The sequence below is a fragment of the Drosophila sulfurigaster genome, chromosome 2L (genome assembly GCF_023558435.1).
Source record: "Drosophila sulfurigaster albostrigata strain 15112-1811.04 chromosome 2L, ASM2355843v2, whole genome shotgun sequence".
Taxonomy (NCBI): domain Eukaryota; kingdom Metazoa; phylum Arthropoda; class Insecta; order Diptera; family Drosophilidae; genus Drosophila; species Drosophila sulfurigaster.
Genome location: NC_084881.1, coordinates 10,063,826 through 10,082,612, shown reverse-complemented (window position 1 = coordinate 10,082,612; position 18,787 = coordinate 10,063,826). Strand labels below are relative to the sequence as shown.

At 36.3% G+C, this 18,787-nt stretch overlaps 1 protein-coding gene across 9 annotated transcripts in view; it reads right to left on the bottom strand.

The window, feature by feature from the left end:
* Positions 1-18,787, bottom strand: part of LOC133846056 (protein sickie) — a 210,023-nt gene that overhangs the window by 120,134 nt on the left and 71,102 nt on the right. For 7 of the 9 annotated variants that reach the window (XM_062280807.1, XM_062280823.1, XM_062280848.1 and 4 more), the window contains exon 2: positions 10,754-10,924. In XM_062280807.1, the coding sequence (XP_062136791.1) occupies positions 10,754-10,924 (171 nt within the window). Of the gene's footprint in view, positions 1-10,753; positions 10,925-12,915; positions 13,067-18,787 lie in introns of those variants that run through there. The other 2 variants (XM_062280797.1, XM_062280815.1) reach the window with 2 other exon arrangements.

The window sequence follows — 18,787 nt, the reverse complement described above, 5'->3', positions numbered from 1 at the left end:
ATGTTGCTGTGCAACATATTGTATGAACATGTTTCTAGAGAGTGTAAATTGCTTTTGCGTGTGTAGCTGACCAGTGGTGTCATTTTTTTCTAAGCAAAAAAAGCTGGATCAGTGAAAACAAAAAGCTAAAAAAAGCGGAATTCCAGAGAAAAAAGTTAGGAAAAAAGCTTATTTTTATAAAGCAATGTGGTATATGTTTTTCATTTATAAACCCTCAGTTCAATACGTAATATAACATATAATTGGTAATTCTCTGACAGATGTCACGTGCGACCATCTTTACAGTGAAAAAAAACATAAACTGAAAAGGTTATTCTTAAGGCTTTGGATGAGCATAATATTTAGAGCTAAGATTGATTTTAGGAACTTGTTCTGTTTAAAGATAAAATATATACATATGTAAATTCATTCATTCATTTCATTTTTGGTTTGCAATTATCAGATAAGAAAATAAAACAGAAAAAAAAATTCCAAAACCATTCGTAGCTTGTAGACTTCCTTTGGCTTCGTCAATTTGTTTTAGCGCAAGCAAATTTCACAATGTTAGTTATGCAAATCGCTCCAATTTAGGTGCAAACTTTTGAGGGAAGTTATTTAATACAAGTAAATATCGATATTTTGTCGATAGAAATATATTTTTAACATTTCAGCTGTTAAATTCAATTTAAACATCACTAAAACTTGAATAAAAGTAAACTAAAGAAAAAGGTGCTTAACTTTGGTGAAAAAGCCAGAATTCCCGCTGCCCGCTGTTTTCATATTTTTCCCGCAATCACACTTCAAAAAAATCCAAATCTGACGGGAAAAAAGCGGATATGACACCACTGTAGCTGACTGATCTGTTGCTCTCATCTTACACACGTCTTTCGCATAGTATTTGTTGCTGTGTCTTGTTTTTGTTTTTTGTTTTGCTTTGCTGCTTCCCAGACATAAACACATTTTCGACTCTTCGATTTTGATTTTTATTTTCTTGACAGTCGATCGCACTGTGTCGTGGGTGTGAATGTGCGAGCGTGTGTGTGTGTGTGCGTGTGTCTGCAGCGTCGTTCTGAGCGCAATGAGTAAACAATTTTTAAATGGAATTTTCAATAAGTCATCAGACAGCAGCAACGACGCCGACAGCGACTTCGGCAGCAAACTGAACCATTCACAGCCTCCACAACAACTGCTTGATGGATTCTGTTTACTCTTTTTTGCAATCGTAAAGTAAATGACGACATGACGACTTGACAACTGGCTGGCAATCAATAAGCCCCAAATGAATGAGCATAAATATTCATTCATTAAAAAATTGGCGAGTTCAATAGTTTCATAAATTTTAATTGCAAAAACGTGCAGCAATTACAAAGCGAGACAACTCCGAAGTACACTTGAAGCATAAGAAGAGCAAGAAGAGGAAGATATGGTATTCAAGTCACTTCAACGAATCGAGCTCTTTGCCACACAGCTGGTTGAAAGTAGGCCAAGTTGTTGGAGTTCTTATAAAATATGATTTATGGCGGGCAGCCGTGTGCCCAACATAACAAAACAGTCAGCGAGACAATTGAACGCATTTGCATGCATAAATAAGCGATGATAATTATTATGAACCTTACCAAACGATTATTTAGATTATTATTATGGTTGCTCTTTTGGATAAGTGATAACGGATTGTTATAAATAATATTAATCGAATAGATTGACAAATTATTTCCATCTCAAATATAAGTGGAGTAATTTATTATTTCAGATACATTTAAAATTGTAAGGGTAAAACAATAAAATATATATATACATATAAAATTATATAATTTCACACTTTTCTATCCCTCTTTATGCCTTGAATTGCTAATACTTAAAATGCTTTTACATAGAAATATACTTCGACATTCGAAAGCTTCAAGAGAAAAATACTCCACATAAAATTCAGGAAGGATTACACAATTTAAGAATGAACTAAAATTTCAGCGGAACTGTTGAGCTGTTAACCCCTTTCGGATTGGGTTCATTGGGAGTTGACAGGGGCGACTACATAATCCGGCTAAGTGATAAATTACAGTGAACTTTTGCGTTTGGCCTTCAGTCGATTCCATAAAAAAGTAAATACAAAAGGAAAGAAACAACAGCCGAAAATGTTGACCCAAAATGATGCCCATAAATTTGAAGACGAAAAACCTGTGCTCGCGTGGCAAGTGAATGCTTGAGCATATGTACATATTCCCCTATGAAATGTGTCTGAAAATATGTAAATATATGAACATGTATGTCCATATATATTTGTTTATATGTATGTACACCTCTGTAAGTAGTAAAATACTTGGGATCTGTCTAAATTTAGCAACGCATCTTGCGGCAAGCCAATGGCAAAATGAGGTCGTCCGTGTGGCATGAAGCGTGGAGCGTTTGATGTCTTGGCCAGATCCGACTGACTGCCTGTCAGGCAGCTGCAATTAGAGGTGAAGAAAGAGAGAGAGAGAGAGACGAAGATCTTTCCAATCCGATCTGCGCCGTGTGTCTAATTAAGTGCGTGAATCTTGGCAAGAGTTTTGCAACCGAAAATAGAACAATTTTCGTTTCAACACAATTTTCGTCTGTGGCTGCCACTTGAAGTCTATTGCACTTCCGCCACACACAAACAACAACTCGATTTAGGAGTGGGTATAAAAATCCAAAACAACACAGCGGACGACAAGTTCAAACATGTCCTGGCTAGTTATCTCTCGCCTAATACCCTTCCTTAGCTCCTCTTACTTTGCTCCCATTGGCAATTATTGCAGACTCTGGCCACAGTTAAGCATCAGTCGACATCCAAAAGCTACAGCAGAGTCCCAGCAGACACACACACTCACACACACACACACTCATACACTCAGCTCATGTGGGGATTTACATTTGTAATTAGCAAAGCTTTGCGAAACTTTGACGAATGCGCAGCCAAAAACGAAAACATTAACAACGACAACAACTAGAGCAACAACTACAACTGTCGGAATGAGTTCCACCACATGTTTTTGTTGTTGTTGCTTGTTTCTAAACAAACAGCAGATGCACAGTATATCGATAAACATTTACATAACAGCAATACTATCGCACAGCTTACGCGATTAATAGATGAAAGTTGGGGGTTGAGGTTATAAAGAATGATAGGAAAATTTTAAAGAGTTTCACTGTTACACTTAGATTTTTAGGCATCTATGATATGTTTCAGCTATAATAGGTTGGTAGCAAAATATGCGATAGTTAGATAGATAGTTTTCTTGCTAATGTTGTATTTTTTGGTACTTATTCTTATGCGCTCTTATTAATCTTTTTAAACATTTATTACGTTATTTAATAACACATTTTGAAAACTGTATGAAAGAATATACAAAAAATTTTCTGCTACATCAATAATGAAATATCCCAAAATGTATTTATTTAAATTCTAAAGTATTCCGAATTTAACAATTATATGTGATAAGGAGAATGAAGCGAATTCGAGAAGCAGAATTACAATAGCTTAAAAATAAATTTATGTAGCACACGTTAAAAAATGAGTAACAATTTGTGAAGGTAATTTTTCGACCTAGATTCTCTTTATTTTATTGCGTAATAACTGTTTACACAGCATTCAAAATATTTAATATTTATAGAATTTAGAATACTTACGAGAGAATAAGTTACACCCAAACACCTTATGCAAAACATATGTTTCCCTAATTGTAGAGCATCAAACCACACTAAAACCACATTACAAAAATGTAAACGAAAATTATTTTCCGCGTTATGCTTTACTTGTTTCATTTTTATGTTTTGTTTAAAGCTTGTTTCAGTTCTTTTTAAGGGCATACATGGCGTATGATTAACAAACTTTTCGATAATCAACTTTTTGACGTAGACGCTTTGCTGAGCTTAAATGCGGCAAAATGAGGAAAATTGGAAAATTGAATTTAAAACTGGAAGCGGAAATGGGGAAGGAAATGAAAAAGGAAACTCAACTTTAATATGCCAACTGTACTTGAAAGTTTTGTGTGAGTTTTTCTCATTCTTTACTGCCTGCTGATGCGGCTGCTGCTGCTGCTGTTCACGTGCAACGGTTAATTTATGCAACTTGTGGCACAGCCATTGATTGGCTGCCACCCAACTTCCATGTCCCCTAGAGCAGCTTAATTTGTGTACGGAATTTATGGGCGCAGCACGTGCAAAAGGCCGACCAGAAGTTTTTACCGCCTGATTTGTGGTTACAAAACTTTGCTTTTCTTTCTTTTCCTCGCAATTGCAACACAGATTTTTCCTGCTGTTTGTGTGTGAGGCAGCTTGTGCAAGTCGACTAAATTTAGCCAAATTGAAAGCTTTGTTCTACTTGCCCCTTTTCCGAGATTGTTAACTTTAATGTGGCCATAAAATCGTTGCATTGTTTGCACAATTAAAAACAACAGGAGATAATAAAAAAATAACATTAAAATTGTTTCTTGAAAAAAGAACGAGAACCAAGGAAAAACTGTTGCCTCTCCATGAACTTCAATGTTGAATCTATAACATTGCATATGCTCAGTGCCTCTTGGTGGCAACTTCTCTGCGACTCCTCGACATTTGCTACCTAAGCAGATTTCATTTTAGATAAAGCCAACGTCAGCTTCTGCATCGCACATCGAACGTTGCAAATGGCTGATAGAATAAGGTCCTGTATATGCAGGACGAGAGGGAGAACTCGTATTTTATGCATTCGAGAGACTTACGCCCCAAAGCCTCGTACCAATTGAAATCAAGTGAAGCTCCTCCTCATTTGAATAGCTAACAACAGCAGAGCAGATGCATTAATGATAATGCCAACAAATTGAAAGCTAACGAATAGTTTAAACAACAAGAACATATTACCTTGAGTGCTAGCCAGAGAATTTAAGCTGCTTATTTACCAGATAGAGATTTTTCACACAAATTTAACATTATTTATTCACTTAAGAACTAGTCTAAATTGCAATTTAAATGGAAATCAATCATCTGTACAAACAACTTTAAGAAAGCAAAGAAACTCTGAAACAACAGCTTAAAGCTGTCAGGTTCAATAAAAGTACTCATTCATCCGTGTTCCAAGCAAAAAGCAGTTGAGCGCATTTAATCGAGCTTTTGTTTTACTTTAATTACATAATAATTGACTTTTGTGTGTTGCTGCAGTGCTAATAACTGCAAACAGCTTATGGAAAAGGCAGCTCAAAAGCAGCTCAATGTCCAAGACAAGCAATAATAATAACAGCAACAGCAGCAGCAGCAGCAGCACGAACAACAACAATAGCAGCAACAACAGCAACAACATCATCATAAAGGCAATCAGTGCAACAACAGACAAACACATAACAGCTAACGCAACAGCAACAAGCTGAAGAACAACAACAATGATAACAAAGATAACAAGAACCTATTACAATAGCAATTTGGCAACAAAAGGCGTTGCCTGCAACTGACAGAATCACTTAGAGATGAGTGCGTGATAAACTTTTTTGCGTTAATTCCAAATGTGAAGCTCACGCAACTTCTTCATAGCTTACTTTAGTTATTACTCAATGGGACGAATACCTTGTCGATAATACAACCCCATAGTTACGATATTAATTTCATTTTTTGTATAGCTATTATTGTTAAAGAAATTAAAGTAGTTCTTTAATATTTTTTCTTAGCGTTCTACACACTAGAGTGCTACTATATTATGCCTATAAAACTTTAAATGTACAAAATAATAAAGCAAACAATAAGTCTGTAAACATTCTAAAATTTTATTCTAAAAGTTGAGTAATATTTAATCTATTTTTCCAACACTGTTACTAAATTCAATACCTCTACTAATTGATTCAACAATTTTTGCACTTCACAAGTCGTGTCACGACACGCTCTCCGCTCTAGCCATTACTACACGCGCTGGACCAGGAATGTAGTCCAGGCAAATGGAGCTCAAGACAGAGTTGAGATGGCCAATTATATAAGACGCAGCCGGGCTTATTTTGATTTAATTTCTCTTTTAAGACTTTACGTTTACTCTTATGTTATTTACATATTTGATTGGAAAAACTTTCGTGTGTGTGTGCAAGTGTGTGAGTGTGGTAGCTTGGCTTTTCTCTGTTGCTTGCCATATACCTTTTGGGTTTTTGGCTCTCAAAGAGGGATGAAGGAAAGCAAGGCAACAGACAAAAGGCCAAAGCCCAAGCAAAATCAAATTAGTAACGTAGTAAAATTCGTTGGAAATTTTGCTCAGATTTCCCTTTGTCACAAGGAAAGCAAATTGTAGGGAAAAGCAACGATTAAAAGAAAATTATTTAAATAGAAATAGAAACTCTTTAAAAGGTGAAACTATGTATATTTGGCAGGTGTCAAAAATAAAGCAGCAATTGGAAAGTTTAAAACCAAATAACAAAATATTGATTTTCATAGAGATTTGAACATCTCAACTTGATGAGTTAAAGTTTTATTTTAAGGAAGTTTCATACTTTTAAACCGATTACAAATGCAAACTTCATAATTCTAATTACGTTAGGCGAAGTGTAACTTCTAAATAAATATTTGAATGCATTTACAAATTACAAAACCAAATTTTGGCTTAGCTTTAAAGCTTGCTGCAAAAACTGCAGCCGGACTTTTTTCTTTAAATGCATTTGCCAAGTGCCGCCGTCAAAGTTGACTTTGAACACTTTTACGTTTCGCTGATTTTTCGAGAGTTGCATTTTCTCCCTCTCTGGATCTGTTTCCCATTGCAAACGACTTGCCCAAGTCCCAAGTCCTAAGTCCTGCATATATATCTGGATGTGTGTGAGTGTGTGTGTGTGTGTGTGATTTTGCCCACATTTGACTACAGGACCTGCTGTCGTCGTCACTCATTAGAAAAACGTTGCCAGCAAAACCAAAGTGGTAAAAAATTGCAGTACGTGTTGCAAGTTGGCAGGGACAGAAAGAGAGAGAGAAATCGAGAGAAAAAAGTGCATGTAAAGTTTGAAAAGGAGAAAAAGAAACTAAGAGAGAAAAAGTTTATTACAAAGTTTGGAGTGAAGCACGCGGCAAGAGCAATGGAAAAGAAAGAAAACGAGAATGAAAACGAAAACTAAAAGTTTAATATTTGATTTAAAAGTTGATAAAATTTACTTTAGTCTACACTCAACTCGACGCTCTGCGTGTTATTTGTTTTTATTGAATTTATTTGAATGTGTCTTGGACCGAGTTCTCGCTTCTTTTTTGTGTGTGTGTGTGCCCCTTAGGAGAACGTGATGCAAAAGAAAGGCTGGGCTTCTGCAGGCTCCACAGAGCGTGTTGTCTCAGTCAGAGCGTTGATTTTTCATTTCACCGTGCAAATATGAAAAACAAACTGCGAATGAAACGCAACAATGGCCCAGCTGCAGTCATGAAAATGGGGAAAATTTTCCAAATGCTTTTGTTTGTTTGCGCTGAAATGGAAAACGCGGCCAACAGCAGCAGCAACAGCAGCAGCATCATCAGCATCGTTGGGATAGCATTTGGCATTGTTATAAGTCCCGTCGAGAAACTAGAAGAGAGCATACTAATTTGTATATGAAGCCTGATATGCTGGAAAGCAGAAATGCATAAAGCATGAATGTGAAGTTTAGACTAAGCTTCAATGCAAGAGAATAGACGCAGCAGGAAAGAAAAACAATACGACTATTGACATGGCATTGCACTTTTTTTAATACCACGTAACTTCAATAGATGTTCTCACTTGCTTGAATTTGTAGTCAACTTTTTATTATTAGATTTTGTTTAATTAAATACGAACTATAGAAAATTTCATACGAATTCTGAGATCTGGAGTTCAACAATTTTTCAAAATATATTTTTTATTATAGCTTTGTCTATTTAAATTTAATAATAGTTTGCTTGACAAAGTTAGTCAAATTCTGTATTATTATTAAGCCATCTAATTTAATTTGAAAATATTGTAGAATCTCTAATTTTAAATTCGTAGAGCATTCGCATCACATTCTAATCTTAATTTTCACACTGCATTTTCAGCTGGTCATGTCACGAAAAATATAACAAAAAGAAAAACTCCCCAAAGTTATTTGTAAATATTCAAAGAGCCGCAGGAGCTATGTTTGTTCTACAAACTACCAAACACTACCACCAATACACTTTTCGACACACACACACACACATACGCATGCTAGTGGCAAAAATTTGAACAAAAACACTAGCATGCTACTGACTAATTTTGGCTGGCAAAATTTTTCCGCAGCCATTGCCAAATTGAGTTTGCACCCCGAGTGGCAGTTAGAGATCCCCTCTCGTGAATCCCCCCACACTTCTCGGCTAAAATGCACTGTGCAGTGCAACTAACTCAATTTGGCGCCCATGTCACATACGTCAACGCGAAAGAGACACGCCCACTTAAAGGCGCACTGCCAATTTGTCAGGTTTTGCTGCAGCACGTGCCACATCGCACGTTTAGCTGAGCTTATCATTTTCTCAAAAGATTCTCTCTCGCTATTGCTTTCGCTCTCGCTCTCGCTCTCATTCGCTAGCTGTTTTGTCGGCTATTTAATATGCAAAACGTCAGTTACCAAAAAACTGACAAAGTTGAAATAAATTTTTATTTCATGGACTCTGTTTGCACTCCTATACACACACACTCATATTATATCGGCAATGAACTTGCCGCAGCACAAATAAAAAAACGTATCTAGAAAAAGCAAAGTGAGAGCTCCTCTGCAGAGACTGCACGAACAGCAGTTACCCTCTAGAGGTCTCTTGAATTCTCCCCAACACGTATACGCAGCGTTGTTTGCGCTAGTTATAAGCACCATGGCAACATTTAACAATTACGTCGTGAGCAGTATACAACATAGTTTCTTTAATAACTTCATAAATTTTATGACAATGTTTAGAGCAGATCTCGAGAGACAAAGTCATAACTTCATAAATAATAAGCTGAAAGTCTCCACTTGATTAACTCATATAGTATTAATACTGATTTAAAAACATATTCTTCTCGTTACCCACTTTTATTGGGTGCTGGGTACAAATATGCCACGACAGCAGCCGCAGAATGAACGCCTTTGTTTGCTGCTCCTAACTAGGCTTAAGGCATACGTTTTGGGGATAGAGAAAAAAAGGCGCCTTGGTCCTTGACTATGCGTCGTTTATGTCGTCGCTTAAAACGCCGCTCACGTAGCAGACGAAAAAAAAACCGAAAAAGCAATTGCAGACACAAGCAGCAGAAACAAAAATTTGTTCTTAGCATTCATTTAAAAAGCACAAAAGAACAACTGCAAATGTTCAATTTCTCTTTTTAATTTGGAATTTAAAGTCGAATTGCAGAAATGCAATGAAGCAACGCAGCAGAAGGCAAATCAAATCACAGAGCTCAGAGCCCAGGTGGCAAATGCTTAGAGCGGCGGAAATCATTTACCCGAATGCTTAACTGAATTTTGGCCCGGCGTTGTGCAGAAAGTTTCGCATACGCCCCGTAGTACACGCCCAGGCAAAAAGGCATAACAAAAATGGCATGGGTAAAATGGGCGTGTGTTTGTCCCCAACCTGGGATCGTCAGAGAACTCAGTTAGTCAGCACGTTGACGATTTGACGTACTATTTAAATGCACGAAAAAACACGTAATGACAAGGCGCATATAAGAGAAATAATATGAAAGCTCGAATAGATAATACCCTGGCATTATACTTTAATTTCAAAATTTTATTAATGTTCACTTACTGGTTTAGGTTGGTGCTGTTTAATGAAAGTTGTTGAAGCAATAAAATCTATTCTTTAAGAAATTAAATCATTCAAACTATTTTCAAATTTACAGATTTTATCCTATTAGAGAAAATTAGTATCTGAAAAACTATACTATTATTACTGTTGCTATTATTAACAAAATTACTTTTTTAGCTACGTGTGTTATAGCCTTAGTCATTTATTTAATGGGTATTCTGCTTCTCACAGTCAAAGTCGCACACATTAAAATGTGGAAATACTTTCACGACTGTGACTTTGGGGCGCATTCGCATGCACCTTTATTTCAATGTAGTTGTATTTGCCTGTGTAACTACATATGTGTGTGTGTGTGTGTGTTTGTAAAAAACAATTAACACATTTTCAGCACGAAAGAAAGGAGTGACTCATGCGATGATAGCTGAAAAATTCAAGCACTAGATTTTCCCACGTGCGCGAATGCTTCTCGTTCTTTGCTGGGCAAATCCACAAAAAGCAGGATTCACAAGAGTGTTTGTGTGTGTGTGTGTGTATGTATAAGTATACATATGTTTGTGGTTTGGGTGCAAAATTAAGGGTTAATGTGAAGCATAAGGTTAAGGTTGAGGTAATTATTTAACAGAAAGTGCTGCCAATGCGAATGAAAATAGAGCACAAATTTAGTTCGTGCTCGTCAGCAAAGTCACGTTGATACGAGGCTTACAATTACACCATAATTAATCCGCACATTATAAATTTATAGTGGTTACATTATAATTACCAAGTAATTATCAATTTATGTATCAAATTCAAATTTGAATAAGCATAGTAAATTTTAAATATATAATAATGGTGATTATCTAATTGACGCTATCCTTTTGATACTGACTTACTTTCAATAAAAACATTTTATTTGTATTAAATGGTAAATGACTTAACTAAGTATTTACACTCAAATAAATGTAAATTGATATATTTTATTGTTATCTTATAATACTCTAAAAATGATTATGTAACGGGTATCTATTAAAGGTTTCTCTAAGAACATTTGTAAAAATTTTTACTGTAATCATATTTTCGATTAAATCTGCAAATTTTCTGAACTCACCATTTGTTGTTGGCTCTTTGGCTTCTTGACTAGATCGGGCACTTTAAAACTAGTGACTGCCTCGATGACCTCAGCCAGGAGGAGGCCATCACGGCAGTCGGCCGATAAATCGGTGACCTTTCGCTTCGATTTGGCACGTTCCAGATAATAGTTGGCCCAGTCCGTGTAAATCTGTAAATAGAGCAGCACGATGCAAAAAAACAGTTTAGAATCTGCATAAAAGTGCATGTTTTGCATGTTGGAACTGGAAAAACGACAGTTAAATGGCCATTAGATGCAGTAATTAAGGTTTTTCGACAGAAACGGACACTTTCCGACAGCTGCTCATGTTGCACAAGTTGCACAGGAAGTTGTTGTCTCTGTGGCATTTGTGGATGTGCTTTGGCTGGTTATCAGGAAATCATTAGTAGCCCAAATCTCTCTCTTGCAGAAGCCAGACAACATATGTACAAAATACTCCTATTTGACAGCCTGCACTTTTCTCGACAAACAAATTAAACTGCCGGACTGCCAAAATCCCCAAAAGTCGTTAAGAAAATCTGTGCGTTGGTTAGAGGCTGATGGTTTAAATGGCTAAAGATCTGGGCGAAGCTTTTATCATACGAGTATGATTATTCCGAGAAGATTTCAGTGGCTGCCAAATAAAATAAAGTACTCCTTTTAATATGAGCTGAGATGGAATGAAAATTAAATCACAAAAGAAAATGAATAAGGAAACAAAATGCACAGAATGAAATACCATTTGCCAAATTGTATATTTAATTCCTATTGCTGAAGTTTGGTAACTAAGAAGATTTTTTAGATTATTATGAATACTGAAAGTATTAATATTTCATATTTTTATCATCAGTGTTTTAAAAATTAAATAATATTATTAAATCCTTAATTATCTTATATTTGTAAAACTTGGAGTACTGACAGTATTTAACTTTCAATATTATACATTAAACTTTTGTAAAATTATCCTTAAATATTATTACGTCTAGAAACTTGAGGCTATATCATTTTTTAGTTTTGCCACTTCCTTGTATTCGTATTCTCCCGCTGTTGCTGCGGCTGTGAGAGCTTTGTCTTTTGTACACATCGTTAGCCACATCCTTGCGTAGTTTTTATTATAGCTCATCCTGCTAATTCCCATATCCAAACTGTCTTTCATATGCATGCGACACATTTTATGTACGCCTTGGTTGGCAATAAAAATAGCTGGCATTGTCCTTTTGCTATCTGTCCCGTCTGTTTGCCTAACTCGCAATCCTCATCCCCATCCCCATCCACTCTATCTATCTCTCTCGTTCAGTTCAGTTAGTCAGTTTTCCATTTGTCGCCGAGTTACGACTGAGCTTTACAACTGAATGGGGTCGCACACACAGAAATAGAGAGAGGATTCAACAATAGAATGGCCTAGACTTTGAGCTTGCTTATGCAATTTTTTGTTGCCAATGTTGCATTGTTGCCTGTCTGCCTTTTGCATGGGCTTTAGGCTCAGGCTTGGACTTTGGCTTTGGCTTTGGCGCTGGCTTTGGCTTTGACTTGGACAATAAAGTGAAAACTTGCCTCTGGAAAACGCAACAACAACAAAGAACTGCAACTCTAAACTGTCACTAGCAGTGGCTGTAACAGTGAACAGTGGCATTGGCATTGGCAAAACTGTAAAACTGGCTAAGTCCATGCCGCAAATATGCTGCCCCGGGGGATCTAAACCGAATGTGGCACCCACAGCAAACACACACACACATACGGAGAGCAAAAGGAATCGACTTTTTGTTTTGCCATCCTCGAATGGGCAACTGTAGCGAAACAACAATAAACTGGGAGCTTGTCTTACTTCATACATAGAGACAGAGACAGAAAGAGAGAGGGGTGAGCAGCTGTTTGGCAGCTTGTGTGTGGCAAATATGCGAGGCCATGACCAGAAGCTCAACGCACACGCAGTGGACTGCCACATGAAGTGCGGGCGTCACAACAAGAGTTGCACTTCAAGAGCAACGAAATGTAACTAAAATTCATTTAAGACTCTCTAGTAAAATGTAATAGAGTTAAACAATTTCCATTGACTAATCAATTTACAACGAGGAGCAGCAAAGGCTATTGATTCAGTTCCTGCTTTCCATCAATCTCTTTTGCCTTTGTGATAGTTATTGCAGCATGTGGAGAGTACAAACCTTTGCATAGTCGCGCGTCAATATGCCATTGATGTTATCGCTGGAGCCCTGGTAACTGACGCAACGGGCCAACATCCTTGCAGCAGCGGGTCTCGCAACTTCCTTTTCAAATTCAATCAGCCATGTTTAATGGCAAACATTTACGTGTGTACGCTTTTCACTTGTTTATTAGCACTTTAAAAAACTCTTTTTTCTTGAATGCAATTATTTTCGTATTTAATTTGAACTTTTTTAGTTAATATATCAGCTTGTTGCCCACTTTTAAAAATACAAAAAAAATAGGTTAATAAACTTCCATATTCCATATGTGACTGCAACAAAAATTTGCTAAACTGAATTTATTTATTTTGATATTTTATTATTAATTCATTATTTTGCAGTTTTGAGTGTCAAATCTTATTTTATATTTATCATTTATTTATTATTTATTTTCATTTTTTTATTTTTATCAATATACTTGAACAATATTTATTTTATTAAAACAATTTAAACTTATTACTTATATCGAGATATTTCGACATTTTACATATTTCCTGATTATTTGTGAACTAGATCACTCAAGTGTTATTAATTTTATTGGCGTCAATATCAAAAGCATTTTTCCTTATCATCGAGAGTAAATAACATAGAACAGCGTTTTTGGAATACATTTTGCCCCTTTTTGAGTGCCAATTGTCACCCCTGCCGCTGGAGTTTCCGCACACTTATCACACATTATGGCATATACCTTTCGTTTCGTTTTTTGTCAAATTCATGAGACCCTCGGCACTTTTTAAGCCCGCATCTACAGCAGCATAAATATAAAATTACCGCTTGAAGCGCCTGCAAGTATGCAAGGTTTTCTTGTCTCGCTCGCTTTATGTGCATTTTTTTTGCCAACACCATTAAAATGTCAATTATGATAAAGTTTTATTGAAACACCGCAACACATTAAGGCTTATCAACTGGGCCAGGCGGCAGCGTCCGCCCCAAAGTATGCAATAATAATAATAAACATTAAGCGCCGTTACTTTTACCCTTTTCAACAACAGACAACCTTTCGGGCCCAGTTTGGCACTCAAAGTGCTCTCAACTCGGCCCATTTCGTGTTGTGTTCGAGGCGTTGAAAGTCACACGCCCCCTTTTTCTTGAGGGGGCCAAACTAATTGAAAATGAAAGTGCTCCACAACAGGTTGGCTATGGTCCCATGCTAAGTCTCATGCATAATTGGAGCTGACACCCTTGTCAGCAAGTGTTCGCTACAGATTTTGTAAGTAAACAGTTTTGTTAGCTTGATAAATTCTAGTTTGTTGTCGGTGTTGTTGTCCCAAAAAGGGGTTGACAAATCGTGCTGGAAATCAATTTGGTCGCACGGAAAAGGTCAACTGCCATTTGGCAAATGAAAAAGCGCTTGGCACACACAAAATTTTCAACCTTCATACAACAATGCCACCCCCAGCTCAGAAAGCAATACGCCCACCATTTTGCTCTTATCTATCCAATACTCGTATGAGTCTTTGTCTGCGTGGGCAGACTTGGAAGTGGGGACTGCCGACTGGCGACTGGGGAGGGGCGGAAAAGTTTCACTCTGGAGGCGTTTGGCTGCGAGTACTTTTGTGAAATGTCAGTAAAATGTCAAAATAAAAGTAATGCTGATAAAAATTTTATAGCTTGTCAGAAATGCTAAGGAAAACGCCGCTGGGGGGTTGTTTCTCATCTTCTCTCTGCTGCTGCTGTTGCTTTTCTGCTCTTTATCAAATGTCGCGTCTTGGGTACTTTAGTTTATTGGAATTTGCATGCAGTAACAGTAACAGGAACAGTGGCTGCCACACACACACACACACACGTAGATTTACACACGCACACACAGTCAGGTGGCAACAACAGCAAAAATTTATGTTAAATCGAACGACAGCCACGTCGCGACGCGTCGTCAGACATCAGTTATAAAAGGTCGATATGTCGATGTGTATTTTATCGCCTGGTTTCCAGTTGCTTAAAGCAGCTTTGCTGCTCACATTTCTAAAGCTTTTAAGGCGCATTCAGGTGTGTTTAATAACACAAAGTAACAAAACAAAAATGTCAATAAAATTGGCATATTGAAGTGGGACGATACGACGAACTCTTCATTAAAAGTGGAAATATAAGAGATACATTTGAAATATTTAGTATATTTTTAGACGTGACATCAAGCGATGTGTTTTGTCTTCAATTTAATACTATAAAAATAGGTTTATTCCATTGTTATTAATTCAATGTGGTAGTAGTATAAATATACTTCGAACGATTACAAATAAAATACAAGTTTTATGGTTTTTATGCTTTTGTTAAATCAGCAATAATAACCAATAATATTTTCATATATGTATCTAATCGCTAATGCGCTGATAAATCCACAAACTAAGTTCGACAAAAATATATTGGTTTGGTGAATTTTGCTGAATAGTGTAATCGATGAGCTTAGTGGAAACCATTGACAACCTGTTGGGCATAAGCCCGAAAATTGCTTTGATAAGTAATACAAAGTGGTGAGCCACCCCACATAAGTTATTTGCTAGGCTCATTTTGCCCCACTCCAAGCTCATTAAATTTGATTATATTATCGACTTTTATCGCATTTGACCAAACGTGCAAGGCGCATTCAGGGCGCGGGGGGGGAAACATCTCTCAATTCGATTTACCAAAGTCAACGAGAGTTAGGACAGAAGAAGCAGCAAAAGAAGCTCAAAGAAAAATCTCAGATGATTGACATTTGAAAGCAAATGTCAAAACAATCTATGGCACCTTTTTGTACAGTGACTTTGATTTCATTACACGACTTGGAAAACGATTGCCTGATTGGCTGATTGGCAACGTGTTGATGGGGAGCAATCAACTAAGTTGTCATGTGTTCTGTATAAGTTCTTTAGTAGCAACGCATCCAACTGGGGTTGACAACAGTGACATAATTTGCGCTTAATCTTTGCTATAAAAAAAACACTATAAAATGTTTGTTGCTCAAATTGTATGTAAACAGTCCTCCCACACACTTTTAATAGACACTATAAACTATTTAGAGACTTAGCCAGCTATTAGATGGATCTCTGGATAATAACTTTACAGAACTTTTACGACTCGCCCCTTTCAGATTTATTGCGTATTTTATTTGTGCAGCAATTTTCTTGTAAGGCTGTCGTAAAAACAATTGATTAAACTCAAGTTATTGCCTATTCTAAAAGTTTTGCAATTCGTTAAGAAAATTCTACCTGCAATTGATGATTCAACTGTAAATATTTTAATATTTGTATAAAATTTTAAGAAACTGTCTGTCATCAGTCCTAATTTAATCACATATACTACGAATTTAATATTAAATAAGCCTTTGCTTCAACCCACATCAAGATAAAGGCCAATAAACTAGGAACCAATTCACTGCCTAATAACCGTACATTTCAACAAATATACAAGATCTTCTTCCATTGGTCTTACGTAGGTGTGTCAAGTGAACAAAATAGACAAATTTATTGTGGCAATTTAGGCCTACAGCAAAGTGTTGAAATGGCATAGAATCGACCACATGCGATGTTTTCTTTTGTTGTCTTCGTTGTCTGTGTCTATTTCATTAATTGATAACAATTTTTGTCACAATTAATGGCGGCAACTCGCGATTCGCCTCATTTCTATTATAGTGCCACAAAATTGGAGGCAACTCCCGCAAAACAAATAAATAAGCGACTGCGAGCGAAAAAAAAATCTAAATAAATAACAAATATTGATGACATGATTGCAGTACCTACATAGTATATAGAACTTTTTGCTGATACAACAAAAAAAAGAGGGGAAATGAAAGAATGCTGAAACAAAAAGCGTCGCTGCTTGTCAACTGTCACATAAATAAATTATATTTATATATATATTTTTAGTAGGCAAAAAAAGTTTGGCAGGCATCGTTTCCTGTCGCCCCGCCCTTACAATTGCCATGACAGCGAGGGCTGGCGATGAAGGTGGTGGTTGGGGAGAAGTGGGGGGTTTGTCGCATTTAATAATGACAACTCATCAAAAATGTATATGACCCACTTGCGGCGCCCCTAGCTCATCAGCCAGAAGATGCCAAAATACAAAAACATCAACAAAAATAAAACAAAAACCAAAAAAAAAAAACCAAAAAAAAAAGAAACGAAAAACGAACCCAACAGCAACAAAAACAACAGCAGTGATATGATCCCAAACCGTACAAAAGTTAGGAAAACTTTTTCGTTGGGAGCTCTTCTATCTGTTTCTGTGTGCAAGTGCCGGTGGCATTTTATGGCAATTGGTTAGAGAGTCCTCTTCGATGCGGATGCAAAGACCGAAACTCAGGCCCCAGCTGAGGCTAAGTGGTCGAATTAGTTGCGGGGCAGATAGGCGACAAAACTGTCGGTAATTGAAAGCAGCAAGTTAAATCGCCATAGGAAACTAGCTTCATATGTTTGTGTCAAACGGGAACAACATTCTAAAGTCAAGAGTTGGGAATTTGCAAATATTTATGAAACGAATGTAAGCTTCCTAAAAATTAGACTTTTACATTATTTATAGTCATTTATTTTCCGCAAACAAAAAAATTTACTTTTGAATGTTGTCTATGAAACCTTTAAAAGTTCAAGCATTTTATTTACATTGCTCAAATATTACTGTTATTTTTGATAGTAATGTAAATAAAATAATATTTTATGTTTGCAATTCTTTACAATTTTACATTTTATAACTTTGAAATTAATATTTTACAAATGCAAACAAAATATTTTAATCATTATTTTTCCAAATGACCTTTTTAAGTTCAAGCATTTTATTTACATTGCTCAAATATTATTGTTATTTTTGATAGTAATGTAAATAAAATAATATTTTATGTTTGCAATTCTTTACAATTCTCGAGAACGTTGTAATTAATATTCTATAAATGCAAACAAAATATTTTAAACAATATTTTTTTAAATGACCTTTTTAAGTTCAAGTATTTTATTTACATTATTGAAATAAAAAGCAACAAATCATTTCTTAAATGTGAAGTATGTAATTTACGTTGTACGCTGTATATAAATTTAAATATGTATTCCCTATAAAATGTGTTTATAACAATTCCTTAAAATTCTACGTTTGAGAACTTTTTACTTCTATTTGCCTATTAATCTATTCAACGCCATTTATTTGTATTCTATTGACGCGCGCAATTTCATTAAGCTTTATGACCGTGATTTCCTTGCACTGATATCCTTAATAGTCCACTTTATTGCCGCTTGAATGAAGTCATTTGACCGAGTTATCCATTTGCGTTTGTTGCTGCATTAAACTAATTGCCGTGCACATCAATTGCCTGACTAATTTTGCATAAAATCTGCCGAGAAAAAAGCCGTTGACCAATTGACCGGTTGGCCAAAGCACAGTGCCAACTGCCGCCTATCGAGGCTGACCACATCACACGCAGAACACACACACACACACACCCACAGACACAGGATATGTGCGGTCAAGTCAATGGACACACGGGTAATTGAACACAGCTGTTGCTGCCTCTGGGATGTAACTATGTATGTGTGTGTGTGTGTTTATAGCACTCAGCTGCCTATGTCCTAGTGGAATAATATTGAACAATTACCAGGCATAAAAGACACACTTCTGGGGCGCTAAATCGATAATCCAGCCCCCAAAAATAGCCGCAAAAAACGACTCAAACTCTCTCTTCAATCTAAATTCAATTTGAGCGACTCGTGTGTCGAAAGAAAATGAGAAAATTGACACTAAAATGCGGATACCAAGGCAGCCAGGCATTAAATTTCTAATATACTTTGTTGACCCAAAAAAAAAAAAAGTAAAATGGGAAAGAAAAAAGGGACAACAATGAAAGGTACGCATCAAAGGCAAAAAAGGAGAATTT